The sequence below is a fragment of the Cyanistes caeruleus genome, chromosome 26 (genome assembly GCF_971803275.1).
Source record: "Cyanistes caeruleus chromosome 26, bCyaCae1.hap1.1, whole genome shotgun sequence".
Classification (NCBI taxonomy): Eukaryota; Metazoa; Chordata; class Aves; order Passeriformes; family Paridae; genus Cyanistes; species Cyanistes caeruleus.
Genome location: NC_141726.1, coordinates 4563560 through 4579279, shown reverse-complemented (window position 1 = coordinate 4579279; position 15720 = coordinate 4563560). Strand labels below are relative to the sequence as shown.

Below are 15720 nucleotides of genomic sequence, written 5' to 3'. Positions count from 1 at the left end.
GCTGATCTGACCAATGCACCCTGCCCTCCCCAGTGCTCCCAGTGCCTCCATCTCAGTGTCACCCAGTGTCCCATTACTCCTAGTGCTTCCCATTCCCATGATCCAGAGTCCTCCCAGTGCTCCCAGCTCTCCCAGTTCCAGCCCTTCAGGGTCTCACAGGGCTGTACCCAGGGCAGCAGCCTTGTTGAGGGCTGACGAGGCCTCAGGAACCAGGGAGATGCCACAATGCCCAGGTCTTCTCCCCAGTGTCTCCCCAAAACCTGAACACTCCCCCTATTTCCATGCCCTCCCAAAATCCCAGGGGTCCCTCTGGACACCTCAACAGCGTCAGGGTGAATGGCCCCACCTTCCCTAATGAGCAAAGCCTCATTAAATGCTGATTGCAGAGAGATTCTCCAGCACCTCCGGCACAGGGTGGGGAGGAAGAGCCGGGGGCTTCCTCACCTGACCCCTCAAGCCTCACCGAGCTACCAGTTATCACCATCACTCCTAAACACAGAGCCCAGACCTGCCAAACCCCTTTGGGAGGCACGCACACTGCACAAGCTGGAGGAGCAGGATTTATGGGACAGGATTTACTTCCAGGTCCATGAGAGCGGAGCAGGCGATGCCAGCGGCAGGATGGCACCTTCCCCCTCCCTGGCACTGCCACGGGATCCTCCCCCTCTGGTGCCATCACTTCTGGTACTGCCATGGGACTTTTCCCACTCTGGTACCACTGTAGGGTTTTTATCCCTCCAGTACCACTGTGGGATGTTTTCCCCTGGTGCTGCCATGGGATTTTTCCCATTCCAACACCATTATGGGACATTTCCCCTGCCAGTACCACCACAAGATCTCTCCCACCGTGGTTCCTTCTCCTCCAGTGCCAGCACTGCTCAGATGATGCCAGCTGGAGCGAAGACAGGGGTGACACAAAGGGTCTCTGCCATTTCCCAGCCGCAGGACAGGGGGGTGCAGAGGCTCTCACGATCCTCTTCTGTCTGGGGTGGCTTTCCCTGGAAGAGCTGGACAGCTTTCCTGCAAGTGGAGACACCCAAGAGGGAGCCAGGGGAAGGAGCAGCCCCTTGAAAATGGGATGAGCCCAGGGAAGGGGACACTCCAGAGCTCTCCTGTCCCCAAAAACAACAGCCAGAGGTGAGCTTGGCTCTCTTTTCTCCAGCAAAAAAACTGGCTCAAGTTTGATTATATTAAAAAAATACGATTTTTGCGTCTAAGGCCATGATTTTACCCTGAATTTCCACGTTCTGGGACTCAGATTTCCCCCTCTCCCTTGGGCCAAGAACCCATGTGGAAGAGAAGCCAGCACCTCTCACAGCATCCTGCCCTCTTCACCCTGCCCATCTCTTACCAGGCCATGCGGGACATGGCGTAGGTGACGTGTGGCTGGGGACCCCCCGTGAGCAGGGGTGATGTTGGCATGGTGTAGGCTCCCATGTTCCCAAAAACCAGCCAGTCCCCCACGTGCAGCTGGGGCAGCTCCAGCCCGTCGGCGATGCGATCCTCGGCGTGACCCGGCGGGCCCCGCAGGCTGCTGCTGTGCCAGGGGTGCTCTGGGCAGGGTCTCTGCGGGAAAAACGTGGAACAGACACAGGGATGAGGATGTCCTGGTGGCACAGTGACCCCAGAAGCTCAAGGACTGGGTACAGCTGGGTGTTGGCGGAGGTGATGCCACCCAATGTGAGGGACACCCCGGGCTGTCCCCAAGCCAGGTGAGCCCCTCACCTTGTGCAGCCGAGGCCTGGGGCAGGGGCTGTCGAACAGGAGGCAGCTGAAGGCGCCGTAGATGCCGTCACTGAGGTGATACACCAGGTTCTTCTTGCTGCCACACTCTTCCTCTGGGAAGAGAAGTTGTTCTCTGAGGGCTCAGGGGAGCTTGGGGACACAGGGGACACATCCTGCTGTCACACCTACCATCAGAGCCAGGCTGCTCCATGGGGATCTCCTCCAAGGCAGTAATGCTGACAGCCAAGGTGAAGGCAGAGGTGACGTAGTAACGCCCAGGCCTGGCAACAATGTCCACCCCACTGCCCTCGGGGAAGTACAAATCCAAGGCAGAGTTTATCCCCACAGCCATCTGGGAGGGAAGAAAATGAACCTTCCTCTTGGTTAGCTGGGAACTCTGCAGGGAGCCAGACCTGGGGAGAGCTCCCAGGCTCATTCTCTGCGTGCTGAGGGCGGCTGTTGGGAGGTTTGTACCTCTTCCAGCAGGGCTGTGGTGTCCTCGGTGCCGGGGAACCCCCCACCGATGTCCAGGAGGTTCATGTGGTGTCCCAGCTCCGTGCCCACATCAAACACCAGCTGTGCTGTGGCCACAGCCTGGGCCAAGGCCTGTGGCTCCAGCACACGGCTCCCGAGGTGGAAGCTGAGGGCACAGACCCCGTCTCAGCAGGGTTTGATCATCCCCAGAGCAGAGGGGACATGGCACTAGGATTGTCATTCACTGGGGGCAGCTTCCCACACACCATCCAGAGCCCCACAGAGCCTTTCTTAGGGTCAGACCTGCCCCAAATCTTGGTCCCAACAAGGTCAAATCCCTGCCTTCACCTCACTCCCAAGCACAACTGCGTTGTTCCAGCAGGGCAGAGCTGCCCAGATCCCAATCCAGAGGGGCTGAGCACCCCTATGGAAGAAGGCCCATGGCTGTACCTGATGCCAACAACCTCCACAGCCTGTTCCTTCGCTGTCTCCAGCAGGTGCCGGCAGGATTTCAGCGTGGTCCCAAAAGTCATGCTCGGGTGGGCACAAGGGATGGAGTCAGCAGTGATCCCCAGCAACATCCTGCACCACAAAGCCACACTGTGTTGAGAGGTCTTGTAAGAAAAAGCCTTTGAGGGCTGGAAAAGCCCTCAAAGATCTCTGAGTCCAAATATTTACCCCAAGTCCAGCACTAAATCATGTCCCTGAGCACCACATCTGTAAGTTTTTTGCATGTTCCCAGAGATGATGATTCCACCCCTTTCCTGGGCAGCCTGTTCCACTGCCTGATCACCCCTTCAGTGATCAAAATCTAAAAATCTAAAATCTAAAATCTAAAAAAATCTAAAATCTAAAATGTAAAATCTGAAATCTAAAATCTAAAATCTATAATCTAAAAAAATCTAAAATCTAAAATCTACAATCTATAATTTAAAATCTAAAATCTAAAAAAATCTAAAATCTAAAATCTACAAATCTAAAATAAAAAAAATCTAAAATCTAAAAAAATCTAAAAAAATTTTTAAAAAATCTAAAAAAAATCTAAAAAATTTTAAAAAATCTAAAAAAATTCTAAGAAAATCTAAAATCTAAGATCTAAGATCTAAAATTTAAACTTCCCCTGGCACAGCTTGAGGCCATTTCCTCTCATCCTATCGCTTGGGAGAAGAGACCAACACCAACCTTGTATGACCTCCTCTTTCCCCCCACAGCCCCTTGCCCGTCCCCTCCTCCAGCACCCACGCTGGTGGCACTGCCAGACACCCACCTGGCCCGGGGGTGGCTCCTGGCCACCTTGCTCAGCTCCACCTCGTTGTCAAAGGCCATCAGCCTCACACCGTGGCTGGCCGCGTACCTGATGTGAGCGACCTGCTTGCAGGGGCTGCTGTAGAAGATCCTGTCAGCTGGGACCCCAAGGTTTTGAACCCGGGTGATCTCTGCCTGCAGGGAGAAGGAGACATGTGCAGCAGGTCCCCAGGAGATGGGTGTGGACCAGCCACCAGCTCTGGGTCTTGGCCTGCTTGCAGTGCTGAGGAGGGCAAAGCGCCAGCCTTGCAGCCTGGGCTTTTCCAGGGTAAATATCAGAGCTCAAAGGGATCACAGTGGACTTTGTCCTGGCATGGACAGGTTTAAAAACACCATGAGAATGGGAGAAGAAACAAGTGGAGTTAGCAGGCCTGGGGCTGACCCCTACTCTGAGCTGTGACAACTCCTGTACTTTCTCCTCCTGGAAACACATCCTATTTAATTACATAAAAATAAATTATTTAATTTTAGCTCCTCCCTGGAAATCTGGCTGCTGCAAATGACAAGCAGGAGGGAGCAAAAAGCTTTAGGCTCAGCCCTAAGGACACCAAGAGTTGGCCAGGACAGCAGCTCTGGAGCCAGGAATGTCAGCCAAAGGGAACAACACAGAGGGGACAAGGATTTCTGGGCTGTGACAGCAGAGGGAGACTCCTGCCCCTGTAAATGTCACCTAGAGCAGAGACTTAGGAAATGAGGGTGAGCTCTGCCACTCCCCCACAAACATTTCCCCTGGAGCTGTCCACCCACAGCCCTACCTTGTTGGCACAGGCAAATCCTGCCCCCAGCTCTGCCAGCAGCCGAATCACCCCTTCGCTGCCATTGCATTTAACTGGGAAATAGGGTTTCACTCGGGGCAAGGCCTTCAGGAAACACAGGTGTTTCTTCACGATGTCCCCAAGGTCTGCCACGAAGAAGGCTTGCTGGTCGCTCTAGGAGACAGCTGAAGTGAGCAGCAGCTCCAGAAGAGGCTTTTCCAAAGGCAGCAGCAGAGCATCAGCCCTCACCTCTTGGCACAGCTCCCCCAGGAGGTTCTCCAGGAGGTCTCGGGTGGTGAAGCCCTCCTCCACCATCAGGAAGTTGGATTCGTTCAAGTACCCGTTCATGGTGTGATGTTCTGGGTGTGCTGATGCTCGTTTAAAGCCTCCTGGAGTAGGGGATGGATTCTAATGAGACACACTGTTAAAAGGAAAGGAGTGTTAGAGGAAGGGTCCAGCAGCTCCATCAGCATGGACCACCCAGCCCACAGCCTGGGATGCCTCTGGACAGAGCTCTGTGCTGCTCTGCTCCAAACCAGCAGCTCAGCAGAGCCCTGCTGCGGGTTACAGCATCTTCCCTGGGGGAGGAGACACATTTCTCTGCAGTTCAGAGCTCTGTTTTGGCACACAGCAGCCTTGTCTCCATCAGCAGGCACCAGCACAGTCAACAACAAAGCAGAGATCCCTTTCTAGGCCAGGACAGGCCCCTTCATGCTCTGGAATGCAGCTGGATGTTCTGAGTGTTCAATGAGGTGAACATCCCGTGTGGATCCCAAATAGCTGAAGTCTCCTGAACCCACTTTCCCTGAGGACAAGGGAGGCACAGCACAGGCCACTCACTGACACCATTCAACCTCAGGACAGCCTGGATCCATGCTGTGGATGCAGTTCCACGGCTCTCCCATGACACACAGTGTGGAACAAGGGCACAATTCAGCAGCACGGAGTTTTCTGGCTCATCCTAGCAGAGCTTTAGCTTTGACCTCTCACCCTTAGCTGGATCCAGCCTGGCCCATAATCCAGGGAGCTGAAGAGCTAGCAGGGAACATTTCCACCCCAATAACCCAGGCCTAGCTCCAGGGCTCTTCCAGGAGCATGATCTCTCTGATTTGAAGTGAGCAGGAGGCAGAGGTTTTATTTCTTGGAGCTGCACACCCCCCTTCTCCCCACAGAGACCTCCTGACAGCATTCCAGGGGGCACTGGGAGAAAGACCACACTGACCCTGGATGTTGTAATGCATTGAGCAAGCACCACCAGCCAATTCCAGAGATGGGGAATGGGATAAAAAAAACATGTTTTGAAGCTCTTACAGCTTCATAATCAGGAAAGAAGAGCAGCTCCTCCAGCTTTACCCTTCACATCACCAAACAGCACCCAGCCCACACTGGTCAGGCACAGAAGGGGTGAAATGGGTCATTCCTGTCAGAACTCATGCCCCAGCCTCGGACATGCCCTCCTTACCACGGTCCAGTTGTCTCTCCCAGGTGCCCTGCTGTGCTGTCAGGGGGGCTCCCCGAGGAATGCCGAGCTCCTGCAGCAGCCCGAGGTGTAGCTGTGCCTGGGGGTCCAGGCTCTCTGGGGAGAAGCAGTTCAGGGGTTTAGAGAGGGAGAAGCACTGACAGCACAATGTCCTTCACCCCCATCTCCAAATTCAGCAACCACAGGCCCTTTACAGCTCCCTTCTCACTGTGCCAGGCAAAACAGCTCTCCCACAGCCCCCCTCAAAGCCCCCTTACCTCAGAAGGCATTTAAATAGATTTTGCCATGGGTCTCCCAAGAGAATGAACCGGCCCCAGGGCCGGCTGTTTGTCCTGTCCCAGCTCCCTGCCTGCCCTGAGCCCCTGCAGAGGATGGGGGGGCTCTGCACCCCTTCTCTTCCAGCACTGCCTCCCTGCTCTGCCTCCCAACTGTAGCCATGACAACCAAATCCAGCCACCCCATTGGCTGAGCCGCCTCCGAGCATCCTTCATCCCTTTTGGAGAACGCTCCCCCTCCTCGCCCACCCTTTCCCAAGGCTGGGGCTGCCCCCTGCAGTCACTCCGGGCTGGCACCGAGTCCCCGCAGCTCATCCCCAGCCTGGCAGCCCAGCCCCGCTTCCCGCGGCTGCGCATCCTGAGCACCGGGACCGGGGAAAAGAGAGCCCGAAATACCTCAGAAATGCTGCTGCCAGGGAAACCAGGCTTCCTGGAGGTTAAAGGCTGAGCGGTGTTTGGCTCCGGAGAGAGGAAGGTAGTTGGGAAGATGTCAGGGACTGATGCTGCCCTTGCTGAGCTGCTGCTGGTTTTGGTGGGTGCCTCAGAGGCAGATCCAGCTCTGCCATCAGTGCAGATGCTCTGTCTGATCCGTGAGACCTGGATCTCGGAAATGGGATGGGCTCTGCAGGGATTTTTTAACTCTTGTTAAATGTGCAGGTCCCTCTCTGGTGTTGCTGAGGAGCCAATGTTCTGTCTGTGGAGGGGTGGCTGTCCCCACTGAGCGGGGAGTGAGAAGGACAGACTTAGCCTGGGTTTCTGTGTTCAACACTGTGGTCTTGGCTTTGCCACAGACTCTCCTGGCAACCAGGGCCAAGGAAGCTCTTGTCTGCTGTGAGATCCTGGCCGGTTTTGCCTGTGATCTGGCCCATCACCAGCACTGGACTGTGCTGTGTGGGATGTGGGGATCATGCAGAAAGGCTGGGAAAGCAGAGCCCTGCAGTTCCTCCTGGATGCACTGGGCAATGTTGTGATGCACAGCCCACGAAGAGCAGGACACTGAGCCCATCCCACACAGCACCAGGGCAAGCACAGCTCAGAATCACAGAATCAATTAGGTTAGAAAAGATCTTTGAGATCACCAAGTCCAGTTGTGACTGGACACCACTGTGTTAACTGGACCACAGCACCAGGTTCCATGTCTAGTCTTTCCTTAAACACTTCCAGGGGTGGTGACTCCACCACGTCCCCGGGCAGCCCGTTCCAATGTCTAATCTTCCTGTGAAGAAATTCTACTAATGTCCAACCTAAACCTCCCCTTGCGCAGCTCTCCCCTTTCCTCTTGTCCTGTCACTAGCTGACTGGGACAGAAACCCTACCCCAACCCCAACGTGGCTCCAAATTCCTTCAGGTAGATACGAAGAGTGATAAGGTCACCCCTGAACCTCCTTTTCTCCTGGCTCAGCTGCCCCAACTCCCTCAGCCGCTCATCAGACTTGTACTCCACCCTCGTTGCCCATCTCTGGCCATATTCCAGCAGCTCAATGTCCTTCTTGAACTGAGTGACCCAGAACTGGACGCAGCACTCGAGGCGCGGCCTCAGCAGCGCCCGGGACTTGGGGACAGCTCGGGGCAAGCGCGGCGACACCGAGCGACCCACGTGGCGCCGCAAAGCCCCGCCCACCGCGGGGTATGACCACGCCCACTTCCGCCATAACCCCGCCCACTCAAGGCGAAACGCGCGCGGGCGCTCGCCTATTCCCGCTCCTCATTTGCATAGCCCCGCCCTCCGGCGCTGTCCCCGCCCACGAGGCCGGGCCCGGGCGCGCAGTCGGCGGCGGCCATGGCTCCGAGCGCACAGGCCGGGAGCGGCCGCGGGCAGGCCCCGGCCGCGGGGATCCGCCACGGCATCCGCGCCGTGCTGCTGGGCCCGCCCGGCGCCGGCAAGGGCACGCAGGTGAGGGCGATGCGGTCGGGAGCGGCCGGCGGGAGCGGCCCGCCCGGCCTTCCCCAGCGGCGGCACTCAGCGTGTGACCCCCGCGCGGAGGGACGCGGGTGTCCGGCCTTCCGTCGCCCGCGGAGGAACCGGGCGGTGCGCTGTGTTCGTGCGGCCCCGGGGCTCCCTTCCACGGGGGCTCGCTCGTATCCCGCCTCCGGGGGCCCGCTCGCCGGGGCTCTTTGTCCCGGGTCCCTTTGTCCCGGGCTAGGGCCGGCCGCGGGGAGCCGGTATCGCTGAGCACCGGGGCTCTGTGCCGGGCCCTGCCACGTGCTGCCCGCTCAACGACTGTCCCGCTGCCGCGAGACGGGGACGAGGCCCCCCCGGGGTGGGGATCCTCAGTCTCCCACGTCCCATCTCACCTCTGTCCTCTTCTGCAGGCGCCGAAGCTGGCCGAGACCTACTGCGTGTGCCACCTGGCCACCGGTGACATGCTGCGGGCCATGGTGGCCTCGGGCTCCGAGCTGGGCAAGCGGCTCAAGGAAACCATGGATTCGGGGAAGCTGGTGGGTCGTGGGGAATGTGCTGGGAGGGGACATGGGTTGGCAGCACGTGGAATGAGAGCAAACAAAATCCACCTCCTAATTAGAATTCTCTAATTAGTGTAGGAAGGCAGATTGCAGGGTGAAGGTAGGGATGGGTCTCACCCCGCAGGAGAAGCATCATACACAAACATCCTCCCTCTTCAAACTTACTGTTGCTTACCAGCAGCCTGTGGCCCTGGGTTGTTTTTATCTTTTAGGGGGTGCAGTCTGGGTGCAGTCTGGCTGGCACTTTTCTGGCTCCTGAACGCTGAGGTGGCAGTGTATCCTTGGATCTGCAGGACATTACAGCTTCACATGATACCTGATATCCAGGTATCACTTCACAGGGTTCATCTGCATCCCAGCTCTTGGATAAGCTCGATTCACCTGTTGAAAATAAACCTAAAGGTGTTGCTGTGGTAGTTATAGCAGCTGCTGTGTGAGAGAGACATTTTGGATCCCCAAAAGACACAAGTTAGAATCTCTGACATTCATTTTCTGAGGGTCCCATTATCTCATCATAATGACTGAAATATCTCAGGGAAGCTCGAGGGACCACAAATTGCAGTGCCTTGCCCCAGTGTGGGGCAGATCTCGAGCATCAGCACAGCTGCCTCAGGCTCGTAACACCCCGGGGAGAATCTGCAGGCCCCAGATGGGGAGAGCAGCCTTATCTCACTTCTGCTCAGAGCTCATTGCAACACTGAGCCTGCAATACCCAGCTGGTTATGAAAGATAGGGATGTTATCTGGCCAGGCTGGTGGTATCTGCCACGTGTGTGTGTGTGTGTGTGGCAGGCAGCTCCAGGCTGCTCTACGGGCACATCCCGCTGCTCTGTGATAACTCAGCTGGGAGCACAGCAACATTTCAGCATGGGGTTTATGCTCAGGACCTTTTTTTCTCCAAAAGGTGTAATCAGGAAGGCACAGAAATGATTGGCTGCTTATCCCCCCCACCCCCTGCCTGCAGGGATGTTGTTTGTGTGTTGTGACAGCCTGGTCCCCAGTCCTGGTGGGTCCCAGCTGTGTGTGCTGAGGAGAGCTGCTCCCAAATAAACAGCTATTGTTGGGGCTGCAGCATCTGTGAGTGCTGCAGTGTGGAAAAGGTACTAATCCCAGTGGTATGCCCAGATTGTTAGATGGGAACTACCCAGTGAAGCCAGAGCTTGTCAGCAACTATTGGGCTTTTACCTTCATATGAGGTTTATGGGAGTCAATGAGCAACTCGCCCGCTCTGCCCTTCCTGCCCAGGCCTGCCTCCCCAGGGGGATGTGTAGGTGAAGGTACAAAGTAACAGGAAATCAAGGTTGTGTTGATATTTTGTATTGTAGTTTGGATTTTTTTAAAAGAATAATCTAAGGAGTTTGAGCTGACAGTGTTCCTTTCAATACAGCAACCTTTGTAACAGTGAGGTTGCAGTGCTGGTCCAAGTCCCTGCTCTGGCTGGAGAGTCCCCGGAGTGAAATGTGGCATTGCCCATGTTCTGGTGTTGCAGGGAGTGCTGTGCTGATCTGGGCAGGTCTGAACAGGCAGCCTGAGCATTGACATGAATCATGGAATCACTGTCCTTCATTGGAAGGACACATTAATTATCAAGCCCAACCCTTGGCCTTGCACAGGACAACTCCAAAAATCTCCCCCCTATCCACAAGGGCAGCAGCTGTGTGTAAATTCAGGGTGTCCTTCCTGACAACATACCTGTCTCATCTCTGCAGGTGAGTGATGAGATGGTGGTGGAGCTGATTGAGAACAACCTGGACTCCCCTCCCTGCAAGAATGGGTTCCTGCTGGACGGCTTCCCACGCACGGTGAAACAGGCGGAGATGGTATGGGAGCCCCTGCTCGGGGGGCTGCTCCAGCACCTCCTTCCCTCAAAACCAGGGGTCCCTGCTCCCTCAGCCCCTCTGAGGTGGGTGTTTGCTGTTGCAGCTGGATGAGCTCCTGGAGAAAAGGAGAGAGAAGCTTGACTCCGTCATTGAGTTCAGCATCCCTGACTCCTTGCTGATCCGGAGGATCACTGGACGGTAATCCTTCTCTCCTAGTGCTCGGGGTGGGATTTCCTAGTCTATGGAAGAGCATCCTAGTTTCAGATCCCTGGTTGTCCTCCTGGTGCTTAGGGCTGGCAGTGATGCTGGTTTTTGTTGCTGCCCTGATCCCTTGCCTGTTCTCCTGTGCCTTGAGCAGAGCCCCTTCCTTGCCCTATAAATCAGGGATTTCTATAGAAAAATCTCAGCTCACCCTTTAAGTTCCTCCTTCTCCAAAGCTTTTAGTGCTCCCTTACACAGGACACTGAATACATTTGGGCACCAGTAAACTTCCTGCAGGGTCAGGAGTGTGTTCTCTTGCACTGTTGTCCAGACCCCTTTCCCAGCAGAGCAGGAAGTAAAACTCTCCTTCTCCATCTCCCAGCGCAGCTGCTTTTCCAAACTGAAGAGGCCCTTGGTACAGAAATAGCTGGAGAGAATTTTCTTACAAGTGAAAGGCTAATGGTGTTGCTGTGGCAGATGTTTCTGTGCTGATGAGTGGCAGGTTCAGGAGATCTTGTCCTGACCAGGCTGCTTTGCTGACACTTCTTTTCTGTCTCAGGCTGATTCACCCAGCGAGTGGCCGCTCGTATCACGAGGAGTTCAGACCCCCGAAAGAGCACATGAAGGACGATGTATGTGAGCTCCCAAGGCCACAGCTTCCCTTGCTTTGGGTTTAGCTGATGCTTTGCAATGTCTCCCTGGAAAAACTCATTTCTTTCCTTCTCTTGTACCTTCTGGGGAGCGTGGGGAGCTGCTTGGGCAGCCTGAGCCGACGGCACTGCAGGGAGCGAGGCCTGGAGGGATGAATGGATGGATGGATAGATGGATGGATGAAGGGCTGGTCCAGGCTCTGCCATCCTCAGAACTTGTTGGACTCTGTCCACAGCTCAAGTTGGCGGTGGGTTGTGACTGGTTTCCATCCTGGGGAGCAGCTGTAGCTGGTGCCTGGTCTCGAGGTTCCTTTTAGCAAGCAGAGTGGTGTGTGGGGAAAAGGACCACGGTGCTGAGCCCTTCTCTCTTCAGTGACTGCTCTGGAACTTGTTCTGGCTGCCTGGGGTTCGCTCCATCTCCCCCACACACCTGGGGTCTCCTCTGCAGCTCTGCCTTGCAGGAGGGGAGCAGGGAGAGAAGGGGGGAGCATCCCAGGCTGCAGCTAGCTGGAGGTTGTCCCCTTGCTTCTCCCAGGTCACTGGAGAGCCCCTGATCCGCCGCTCTGACGATAACGAAACGGCTCTGAGAACCCGGCTGAAGGCCTATCACACCCAGACCTCCCCCCTGGTGTCCTACTACAGCAAGAGAGGGATCCATACGGCCGTGGATGCCTCCCAGTCTCCCGACGTGGTGTTTGCCAGCATCCTGGCAGCCTTCACGAAAGCAACATGTAAAGACCTGGTTATGTTCATTTAAGGCTCCGTCCCACGATGGGGCTCTCCTTTTTTTTTCCTCTCTCTTTCTCTGTCTCTGTCTCTCTGGGTCCAAGGAGGGTAAGAGCTGAGCAAAGTAGAAGGGGAAGGGATGAGGTGATGCAGTCCAAGGCAGGGGTGTGCTAATTCTCTGATTAAATGAGCATTTAACGGTCTCGATGTCGCTATTTGTCAGAATCAGTTTGTGTGTGGATGTTGGGATTTTGGCCTCTAGAGGCCGCAGCGAGCCCAGCTTCCAGCTGCCCAAAATGGGCTCTGCACTCCTTTGGCTGAAAAAGCTTTTGTTTCATCCTAGAAATGCACTTCCCTGCAAGGAACTGTACTTCCAGCTCCTCCTGGCTACCCCACAGGGGCCTTGCAGAAGGTTGGGGATGTGGGGGAAGGATTTCACAGGAGATGTGAAGCTGCAGGATTGAAAGCTGGGGTTGCTCTGTGTGTGTTGCTGTGGGAGCAGCCCAGCAGGGACAGCCTGGCTGCTTCTCGGGGCTGGGTGATGATGTCTTCTCTTTGTATGTGTTTTATTCTCTCTGGGGTTCTGTTCTGATGGCACTTGAGGGTCAGAAAGACGGTGGGGGGTTTCAACCTTTATTTATTTGTGGGATTTATAGCAAATTAGTGAGATGCTTCTTGCTCTTTTTAATGTGAAATCTGTGATCAGAGTCTGACAGCAGTTACTGTGCGGCAGGTTGGGATGTCCTGAGGATAAGAAAAGGACTTGGGTTTTATCTCTTCGCTCTTGCCTTGGTTTTGACCAAGGAGAGGAAGATGTGTTGAGCTTCTCCTGATCCCAAAGTCTAAATATAATAAAGCCTTATTGCAAAACAAATGATTTCTCAAGGCTCGAGAGACAGCGTTATTAACCACTGGCTCCAAGTACCCTTGAGCTAACGACCTTTGTTATGAGCTCATGGAAATGTTCCTGTTTCTTGAGCAAATGCAGCAGCTCCGTCAGGCTGTGTTTGAGGACACTGTGTGTGCTCAGTGCCTCGGCCTTTCCAGGGCATTGTGCTGCTGTGTGGTGACACTGCAGGGCTGGCACTGACCTTTGGCCGTGAGGGATTCCAGCCCTTCCTAGAGGACCCTGCTGTAAATATGGATTGGCTCAGATGAAACTTTGTCCTTTGGCATTTCATGTGTGTTTACTGATTGTGTTATTGAGTATCCTCCTCTCTCTCTCTCTCTGGATGGCCCACTCCATCCTGTGCACTGAGCTGCTGTGAGCTCTGTGGCCAGAGCAGATGTTTAATCCTCAGGAATCCCTTGCTCTTTTCCTTGATAATTTCTCTTTTGCCTGACAATCCCCTCTCTGTCCTCATACATCCTTTCCAGGCACAGAACCTCTTCCCTTCCAGCAAACTGGAAATAACGCTGGGAACCAAAAGCAGTGGACTTGTTGCTCTAGAAAGCACATGACTGAGGACAAAGGCTCTGACAGTAAACAGGGCTGGTTTTGCCAGCAGCCTGTGGTCCCCTGGGATTCCCAGACGGCCCTTGCTCTGTCTCTGGGTTTTTTGTGGAAGGGTAACCTGGACCTGGCGTGCTGGGAGGTCGGGATAGCATTTAGGATGGGACAGGGAGTGGGAAAGTGTGGGTTACAACTGCCCTGGCATCTTGGTTGACTAAAGAAGTTGTGTGGAAGCAGCTTTAAAGTGCAGCCCCCTCCACTCTGGGAAGGGGCCAGTTGGCATTCCTGGTCAAGGTTTTATTCTACAGCAAGAGCAAGATGTTCCCCCACTCTCCATTCCTTTCCTCCCTTGTGCTCGCTTCACATCCAGCTCACCAGCCTTTTTTTCTTTTCTTTTTTTTTTGCCATAAACCATGCTTAATTTTGTTTGTTTGTTTTTCCCTAAATATTTTTTTTTCTCTCTCTGTTCCCATTTATTCCAGCTGAGTGACTCCATCAAGCAGATGAGACACCACCAAACGCTGCACACTCTGCTACATCACCCATTGCAGCCCTTCCCTGGGTGCAGGGAGGGCAGCTGGGAGGGGGGGGTATGATTGGTGGGAGGGGGGGAAGGAGGTGGTAAACAAGGGGTCGGGGGGCTGATTTGGTTGGGTTTTGGTTGGATTTCTTATTTGGCAGAATCATTGTGAAGAGGAGGCAGTCTTCTTAGAAATCATGGTTGTGGAGGTAAAACAATTGTGGAGAGGGAAATATTTCTCAGAGATCAGCTGCAGGTCCTTGACCTGTTGGAGGGCAAGGCTAGGTGTTATTCCAGGCTTCTTCAGGACTTTCAGGGCTTGTCTCATGGGCTCTTGGTACTCTGAGGCCACTGAAAGGTTTGCTGTGATTTTTTTCTGAAGTTATTTCCTATCAGCGAGGACCAAAACGAACAAATGATTCATCGTGTCTGAAATGGAAAAGAAAAAAGAGATGCTGTGGTCTTTTCCTGGAAGTTTTGTTTTTCTTGTTCTGCTGCATTCCTAAACCCTGGCATAGAGACTTCTCAAGGATTCTCTGCTGCTGAACAGAGGGGCCGTGGCTCTAGTCCAAACCTGCCTTACTTGGGAGTGGGGTGGCTTTTCTGTGATCATGACAAAGCTGGAATTCACACAATGCTGAAGAAATGCAAAAGAGACTTTTTCTTAATTGCCTGCAAAAATAACACTTAATTGGGGGTGGTTTTTTTTGCATTTCTTTTTAGATCAAATGGTGCCTTGTCTAACCTCTGAATCAATAATAAAATAACCCCTTTACATTTGTATCTGGTGCTGTGTCCTCTTTGACCTGCAGACAGTGTGGAGGATGAGGAGGCAGATGACAGCATCAACTAACAATTGAGCTGGGTGGATCCTGGGGCCTGATTCTATCTCAAGGATGTTCTGTGCAGCTGGGAATGTGGCTTGTAATTCCTTTTATCTCTTCTCCTTGCTGAGTGTGTCCAATGCTTTAGATCACCATAGCAATGGTGGTTTTTTGCTGCTTCTCTCTCTTCCTGTGTGACGCTGAAAGCATCGAGCCCCTGTGTATCCTCTCTGTCCAGAGCTCCTTGCAGTGTTTTAACTGATGTAGTCCCTGTTTTTCCTTCTCCCTTTGAATCTCCAGTGTGTGGAGGAGCTGATGTTACTTCCTTCTCTCCTCCTGCAGCAACTGGAAGCCACCATTGTGTCTTCTGTTTCTGTCTTTCATACTTGGCTGCATCCCTCCCTCCCTCCCTCTAAATTCACAGGGAAAAATCTGTCCTAATGCAGGGAACGAGAGCATTTCCTGGCCTCCCTTTCTCCTGCCTCCACAGGGATTCTGACCCTCTGGGGTGTTCCAGAGGAGGCTGTTCCTGATGGACTGATGGAGGTTTGTTGTTTATCCACGGTTCTTGCAGCCCTGCTTGTGTTCAGGCAGCAGAAAGGGTTGGGCTGCATGTACCCATTTCCTGCAGAAATTACTGGTTTTCCAGCATAATTGGGCTCTCCTGCTCCTCCGCCATTCTGTCTCTGTGCTCAGGTGTGTTCATTACCTCTCTGTACCTCCCATTACCATTCCTGTGCCTCTCTGGCCTTTGTGGTGTTCTTTCCTTGTTTCTTTTGATGGTGGATGTTAAACTGTGCTCTTCCTCCTTCTCCGGGATTGTGTCCTGCTCCTTGCCTGCTGTTGTTTTAAGAACCTGTTCTGCCTGCTTCTCCTGGCTTTCTGGTCTGTGGGATGGAGGAGTCTTGCCTCCTCTGAGCTGGGCTGTCTCTGTTTGATCCTCACCTGAGTGTGGAGCGTGAAATGGATTGTTGGGGAGCTGTGGGGGGGAGGCTGCAGTGGGGAGTCTGTGAGCTCAAGCCTGGATCCTCTGGAGCTGGATCTGTTCTG

At 54.1% G+C, this 15720-nt stretch overlaps 2 protein-coding genes across 6 annotated transcripts; one reads left to right on the top strand and one right to left on the bottom strand.

Moving 5' to 3' along the window:
* Positions 1 to 560: 560 nt before the first annotated feature.
* AZIN2 (antizyme inhibitor 2) lies at positions 561 to 6500 on the bottom strand. 4 transcript variants are annotated; one of them, XM_023941242.2, is made up of 11 exons: positions 6411 to 6500; positions 5722 to 5835; positions 4509 to 4680; positions 4260 to 4433; positions 3467 to 3639; positions 2650 to 2781; positions 2200 to 2365; positions 1915 to 2077; positions 1726 to 1838; positions 1352 to 1566; positions 561 to 1020 (listed from the first exon to the last, which is right to left on the bottom strand). In XM_023941242.2, the coding sequence occupies exons 3-11, from the start codon at positions 4605 to 4607 to the stop codon at positions 879 to 881; spliced, it is 1377 nt and encodes a 458-aa protein (XP_023797010.2). In that variant the 5' UTR covers positions 4608 to 4680; positions 5722 to 5835; positions 6411 to 6500; the 3' UTR covers positions 561 to 878. The 4 variants fall into 4 exon arrangements, with proteins under 4 accessions (XP_023797010.2, XP_086719374.1, XP_023797009.2 ...); XM_086863248.1 differs by having other exon boundaries at positions 4509 to 4648; XM_023941241.2 differs by lacking the exon at positions 6411 to 6500 and adding an exon at positions 5997 to 6169.
* A 1251-nt stretch (positions 6501 to 7751) lies between these two features.
* Positions 7752 to 14629, top strand: AK2 (adenylate kinase 2). 2 transcript variants are annotated; one of them, XM_086863250.1, is made up of 7 exons: positions 7753 to 7908; positions 8328 to 8453; positions 10186 to 10296; positions 10400 to 10494; positions 11057 to 11129; positions 11683 to 11878; positions 13809 to 14629. In XM_086863250.1, the coding sequence occupies exons 1-7, from the start codon at positions 7795 to 7797 to the stop codon at positions 13814 to 13816; spliced, it is 723 nt and encodes a 240-aa protein (XP_086719376.1). In that variant the 5' UTR covers positions 7753 to 7794; the 3' UTR covers positions 13817 to 14629. The 2 variants fall into 2 exon arrangements, with proteins under 2 accessions (XP_086719375.1, XP_086719376.1); XM_086863249.1 differs by lacking the exon at positions 13809 to 14629 and having other exon boundaries at positions 7752 to 7908; positions 11683 to 12747.
* Positions 14630 to 15720: the final 1091 nt, after the last annotated feature.

Bases quoted from the DNA above. Each gene is read 5' to 3' on its own strand.
- AZIN2 (XM_023941242.2), bottom strand. From the start codon at position 4,607: ATGAACGGGTACTTGAACGAATCCAACTTCCTGATGGTGGAGGAGGGC. The intron at 2,782-3,466 runs GTGGGTGTCTGG...TTTGTGGTGCAG, and splicing joins AGGAGCCACCCCCGGGCCAG to GATGTTGCTGGGGATCACTG. The intron at 1,021-1,351 runs GTAAGAGATGGG...CTCCACTTGCAG, and splicing joins GCCATGTCCCGCATGGCCTG to GAAAGCTGTCCAGCTCTTCC.
- AK2 (XM_086863249.1), top strand. From the start codon at position 7,795: ATGGCTCCGAGCGCACAGGCCGGGAGCGGCCGCGGGCAGGCCCCGGCC. The intron at 7,909-8,327 runs GTGAGGGCGATG...CCTCTTCTGCAG, and splicing joins GCGCCGGCAAGGGCACGCAG to GCGCCGAAGCTGGCCGAGAC. The intron at 11,130-11,682 runs GTATGTGAGCTC...TGCTTCTCCCAG, and splicing joins AAGAGCACATGAAGGACGAT to GTCACTGGAGAGCCCCTGAT.